We start from the raw sequence: 6490 nt of genomic DNA on the forward strand, positions 1-6490 counted from the left end.
TGACTGGAGAGTCAAGGTTTTTGAGAGGGCATTTGACCCTTGGAAGTTTGACCATTGACTTTTGGGCCTGAATTTGAATGGGGCCTTTTCTTCTGTTTTGGCCCAATCTTTTGAGGGCCCATTGAGGGTCCAGAGGTTGTCGCGACGCGGAGGGGAGATTTGAGGTTATAAATAGAGATGGAGAGAGAATTTGTCCGTACTCCAAAATCATTTTCACACTTTCACTCTCTCTCTCTAGAATCTCTCTCTAGAATTTCTCTCTAGAATTTCTCAAGATTTCTCTAGGATTTCTCCCATCTCCTTCTGATCCCGAGTCCTCCGAGTTCTCCTAGTGCGCGCGTTTCCAGATTTCGTTCCCGACCTTGATTTCCCGAGAAGGTACGCTTCTTAGTGATTCTTTTATTTTCCTAGGCTTTTAGGATGGATCCCGAGGTGGATCCCCTTGCTCCCGCTCCATCCCCCGTCAGGTTGTCGGAAGAGATCCGAGGGGTGGATGGTTTTTTAGTTAGCACTCGGGTTCCCTGCGAGGATCCTTCTAAGGTTCCCGATGCGCTTCCCTTGACAAATACACCTGACTCCTTTAGTGAGGAAGATGAAGGGGTGGTGCCTGGGCCCTTCGAGGTTTCTTTGGCCCATAGGCCTTGTAGTTGCTATTTGGACAAGTTGCTTTCTGATCAAGTAGTGACGGTGTCTGAGGAGGCGGATGAAGCTCCTACTACCTCTGGTCAAGAGGTTCCCTTCTTGACCCCGAGGGTGGTCCCCACACTTTCTTTCCCGAGGCCACCTTTATGAAATCTATGGAGAGAAACTCCAAGTATGTGAGTACTAAGTTCTGGATCATGGATCCTTATTTCATTGTTCGAGCTAAGGGCACGGAGTCGGTCTTAACTCCCCCTGTCGGGTGTGTCTCTGTGTATCATCAAAGTATGCAGATGGGACTTAGGTTCCCCTTGCATCCTTTTATCAAAGAGTTACTCAACAGTTATCAGCTCACCCTTACTAATCTTCTCCCGAATAGCTGGTTGACCATTAACGGGTTTATCGCCGTTTGTGAACTTCTCGGGGTGGCCCCGAGTTTGCGCTTGTGGCGCAACACCTTTACTCTAATGCTTGGTCCAGCTGACCGTCATGGCCCGGGATGGTTCCGCTTTCAATGTCGCCCGGGGTATAAGGTGGTTCGCGACCCTCCTTCGAACCAAAAAGGATTCCGCCGCATGTTTTATCATGTTTATACAAATGCCGAGTGGGGCATCCCTATCTTGCCTCCCGAGGAAGGGCCTAGGTTTCGATTGAACCAGACGGTTCCCGAGATGTCTCGAAAAGAGGCCATTGTGGCGATCTATCTTACCACCACCCCGAGGACGGAGTCGGGAGATCTAGCTTATGTGCCCTCCAACTGGTTGCCTATCCGGCATACCATCCGGGACGAGATGTTCCTGGCGGCTGTAGGCTTGAGTTGTAGCTGCGACAAGGGTAATTTTCTTCCAAGTCTTTCTGAACTGCCTTTTAATGCTAAAGATTTGACGTTTGTTTGTTTCAGGTGTTGCCCGAGCTCGTTTGGATCCGGCGATGGCTGAACACTTCACCGATGGAGCTGACTTGGCTGCGAGACTCATGGCGGAGCTTGATGCAGAGATCATGTCGGTGCCACCACCTCCTAAGGTAATCTCTTGGTGGAACTAGTATTTCATCTTAGTTGATTGCGAAAATTTTGGTGGAGCTTGCTCTGATAACTTGTAATCCTTCCTCAGGATACCGAGACCAAGAAAGCCAAAAAGCCCCATGTTCGCTCCCGAAAGCTGAAGGGAGATGTGGAGAAGGCTCAGGCTGCTGAGAAGGCGGCCTCTAAGAGGGTGGCCTCTGAGAAGGCGGCTTCCAAGGTGTCTGAGAAGGCATCTTCGGGGGTCTCCTCTGGGAGTAAGCGTAAGGTCGGGAGCTATCCCGAGCAAGCCCTGGGGGATTTTGAGGAGCCTCTCCAGAAGCGCTCCCGAATTGAGAAATTCGGGATCGACCTTCCTATTACTGAACTGAGCTCTGCCCAGAAGATGGCTCGGGTAAGGGCAGCTGTCAAGGACATCTATACCGATGCTGATGACAAGGCCATGCTGGATTTGGGCCTAGGAGAGATCAATGCCTTATACGAATCATGGCTTGAGGTATGTCTTGTTTTTGCATTGCTTATCCTTTACCGACTCCAACTATCTAACATGCTTCGATCTGCAGACCTCCATCCGCATGACGTCGGTGATAAATCGACGCTCTCAGTTCGAGCACGGTGTTAATGACCTTAAAGGTCAAGTTGAGGGCCTTAACAAGACTGTCACGGACCATGAAGCTGAGATTCTTCGCCTCAACACCGAGCTTAATTCCCAAAAGGAGACTTTCGAGGAGGCCTCGAAGGCGGTGAATGAGCACAAGGCGCTGTTGGAGAGCAAAAAGAAGTTAGTGGCAGATCTGGAGACCGTCACCCTCGCGCGCAATACTGCGCAGAAGGACCTTGCTGAGGCGAAGGTGAAGCTAGCGAAGTCGAAGAAGAAGATTCGTCACCTCGACCGTAAGCTGAAGGAAGCTTCTTCCCAGGCGCAGGTCGAGCATGGCAAGTTCCTCGAAAGCTGGAAGAGGTCTCCCGAGGGACTCGACTTCATTGGTCAGATGGCTTCCCGTTCTTATGCTATGGCAGTTCGGGATACTAAGGAACGCTTGAAGGGCGTACTGACGGGTCCCGACTCCACCTTGGACTGGAGTGGAGTGGAGGCGGCCTACAATGCCCGTATTGCTGAGGAGAAGCGATTGAAGGCTGCGGCGGTTGCTAAGAAGGATCCTCCTTCCTCCTCTCTTCTAAGGCGCCCCTTTCTCTGCTTCCAAGGCTTCTGAGGCCCCGACAGTCGAGCCTGAGAATCCCGAGGCCGATGCTGAGCCCGAGGCCGATGCCGACCCCGAGGATCCCTTGTCTGAGGGTTCTCATGAGGAGGACGGCACTGGAAGCACCGATAGCTCCCCAATTAAAACTGCCGCTGCTTAACTCTGTTTTTAGACTTGCATGTACTGAATCCTGAGTGTTCTCGGGTTATGTTTTTGTGGTTCCTGAGAGTCTGTTCTCGGGACCTTTAGGCTGTAACTTTTTAAGCTTTATGAATGAAGTACTTTCTTGATTCATCTTTTGCCTTTCCCGTGTTATGTCATAAATGTGCATCATTCGTTGCAATTATAAGAATTGTCAATCTTTTCATTACTGTTGCAATAATACCGAGCTCTAATAAGGTATTGCTAGTGGCCCCGAGTTGTAACGAATGATAAAACCGACGGCTCAAGTGTGGCCAAGGCGGCTTTAGTCAATGTTAAAGACTCAAAAAGGGGACTGGCGAGTACCCCGAGCTGGCTTGCAATTTGATTACAGAAATGGCTCAAGTGTGGCCATGTTAGCACTTTGATTACAGGAATGGCTCAAGTGTGGCCATGTTACAAGGTTACTTAGATAAAATACTTCTTCAAATTGTCTGCGTTCCAGGGTCGGGCAAGGGGGGTGCCTTCTGGTGACTCAAGTCGGTATGTCCCGGGTTTGACCTCGGCGACAACCTTGTAAGGTCCATCCCACTTTGGCCCGAGCTTGCCTTTGAGATGGGTGAGGCCTGTAGCTTCCACCTTCCTCACTACCCAATCCCCGACTAGGATAGGGCGAGCCCTGACCCTTTGATTGAACTGTCTTGCCACTCGTAGTTTGTTGTGAATGGATCTCAGCAGAGCATTGCCTCTTGTCTCGGGAAGTAAGTCGAGATTGACTGGTTTTTCTTCTTCGTTCTGTTCGTAGTCGTAGAATGTCATTCTCGGGGATGGTATCCCGACTTCTACAGGAAGGACAACGTCGCTTCCATAAACCAGGTTGAAAGGCGAATGGCCAGTTGCCTCTTTCACTGTTGTCCTTGCTGACCATAATACTCCCGGGAGATCGTCAAGCCAGCTTCCCTTAGCTCCTTCCAGAGACTTTTTTATCCCATTCAGCACAACTTTGTTTGCAGCCTCTGCTTGACCATTTGTCTGGGGTCGGGATACTGCTGAGAACCTTGTTCTAATGCCGAATCTGGAGCAGTACTCCCGGGTTGGCCCACTGTTAAATTGCCTTCCATTATCCGAGATGAGAGTCTTGGGAACCCCGAAACGGGTGATGATGTTTCTCCATATGAAGTTCTGCACCTGCTTATCCGTTATGGAGGCCAGTGGTTCCGCCTCGACCCATTTTGTGAAATAGTCGATGGCTACCAAGAGAAACCTCCTTTGCCCCGAAGCGGCGGGAAAGGGACCTATGAGGTCCATTCCCCACTTGTCAAATGGAAGGACAGCTTGGATAGTGGTGAGCTGATTGGTCGGGGCCCGAGGTATATCTCCATGAAGTTGACAATTAGGGCATTCCTGACCAGGTCCTCTGCATCACGTTTTAGGGTGGGCCAGTAGTATCCCGCCCTTAGGGCTTTCCCGGCTATTGTCCTGGCTCCCTGATGGCTGCTGCAAGCCCCTTCATGGATCTCCCTTAGAATATAGTTCCCTTCAAATGGGGTGACGCATTTTAGCAAGGGGTGCGTGTAAGATTTTTTGTACAAGTTGCCCTCATGCCAGAGAAACCATCCCGCCTTCTTCTTAAGGGCCTCAGCCTCCTTCTCGTCAACGGGCAAGAATCCATCCCGAAGATACCCTACGATTTCTGCCATCCAGGTGTCGGTGCGGTTCAAAGTATGCACTTCCAAAGAGTTGATGCTTGGCTGCTCAAGGACTTCCCAAATTATGCTGCGGGGGGCTAACCCTTCCGCTGAGCTAGCCATACGAGCAAGGGCATCAGCCTGTTGATTCTCGGACCTGGGGAAATGCTGGATTTTGAAGGAAGTTAGCTTCTGAATGAGCTGTCGGGTCTTGTTGAGGTACATCCTCATGTTGTCTTCCTTAGCCTCATACTCGCCCGAGACCTGCCCCACTATTAGTTGGGAGTCGGATTTTGCTAGTATGTTCTGGGCTCCCGAGGTGATACAAATTTGTAGGCCCAGAATGAGCTTCATACTCGGCCTCGTTGTTTGAGGCAAGGAAGTCAAATTTCACAGCATATTCCGTTTTGTCCCCGATAGAGGGTATGATGACCAGTCCAGCTCCACTTCCCGACTTGGTCGCAGAGCCATCTACCTGTAGCTCCCACGACTCCCTTACTTCGATATCTTCTGGTCGGGAGCAACATTCACTGATGAAGTCCGCCAAGGCCTGCGCCTTGATCGCCCGACGAGGTTCATACTCTAACCCGTAATCGGCCAGCTGGTCGGCCCATTCAGTCATTCTGGTTGAATGATTCCTGTTCTCAATTAACTTCCTGATAGGTTGTCCGGTTAGGACGATGATCTGATGCGCTTGGAAATACGACTTCAACTTCCTGCTTGCCATTACCAAAGCAAACCATTTTCTCAGCCTCGCTGTACCTCGACTCCGCCCTCGGTAAGCATGGCTAATGAAATAGACGGGGTGTTGAGATGCTTCCCTTTCTGCAACCAACACCGCGCTGAGCGCATGCTCTGATACCGAGAGGTATATGTAAAGAGTCTCTCCCGGCAAGGAGATATGAGTTTCGGTAGCGTGGCTAAGTGTTGTTTTAGTTGTTGAAACGCCTCTTCAGCCTCCTGGTCCCAGTCGAACTCTTTTCTTTTTAAGGCCCTAAAGAATAGCAAGCTCTTGTCTGCTGACCGAGACAAAAAGCGCCCTAAGGCCGCCAGGCATCCCGTCAGCCTCTGTACCTCCCGAACGTTCCGGGGTGATGTCATGTTCAACACTGCATTAATCTTGTCGGGGTTGGCTTCTATCCCCCTCTCATCTACCAGGAACCCCAAACACTTACCGCCAGTTACCCCGAATACACACTTCTTGGGGTTTAGTTTCATGCCATGGCGCCTGAGTGTCGCCAATGTCTCCCTTAGATCCTCTACATGATCCTTCTTCTTTTTGCTTTTAATAATCATGTCGTCCACGTATACTTCTATATTCCTCCGAGTTGCTCTGCAAAGACCTTGTTTATGGTCTTTGGTATGTGGCTCTTTAGCCAAAGGGCATCATTTTGTAGCAGTATACGCCCTTGGGCCGTGACAAAGGCAGTATGGACTCGGTCCTTTTCAGCCATGGGGATCTGATGGTATCCCGCATTGGCGTCCATGAAGCTGAGCAATCGTGACCTGCAGTAGAGTCGACTAACCTGTCAATTTTCGGGAGGGGATGGTTGTCTTTAGGACATGCTTTGTTAAGGTCTGTGAAGTCGACGCACATACGCCAAGCTCCGCTGGCCTTCTTCACCAAGACCACATTAGCTAACCACTCAGTGTATTGGCATTCTTCAATGATTCCCGCCTCTATAGCTTCTTCACTTCTTCTGCAGCGGCGTTCCTCTCGGGACCCTGATGCCTAAGCTTTTGCTTGATAGGGGCGAAACCCTCCTTGATGTTTAGCTCGTGGGAAGCAAGTCGGGGTT

The 6490-nt window shown here is 50.5% G+C and overlaps 1 protein-coding gene across 1 annotated transcript; it reads left to right on the forward strand.

The window, feature by feature from the left end:
- The first annotated feature begins 786 nt into the window (after positions 1-786).
- On the forward strand, positions 787-2874 carry LOC125492910 (uncharacterized). The gene is made up of 3 exons (XM_048635655.2): positions 787-1662; positions 1752-2156; positions 2224-2874. Exons 1-3 carry the CDS (start codon positions 1570-1572, stop codon positions 2872-2874), a joined length of 1149 nt encoding a protein of 382 aa, XP_048491612.2. The 5' UTR covers positions 787-1569.
- Positions 2875-6490: the final 3616 nt, after the last annotated feature.

Source organism: Beta vulgaris, chromosome 1 (assembly GCF_026745355.1).
Source record: "Beta vulgaris subsp. vulgaris cultivar EL10 chromosome 1, EL10.2, whole genome shotgun sequence".
NCBI classification, from domain to species: domain Eukaryota; kingdom Viridiplantae; phylum Streptophyta; class Magnoliopsida; order Caryophyllales; family Amaranthaceae; genus Beta; species Beta vulgaris.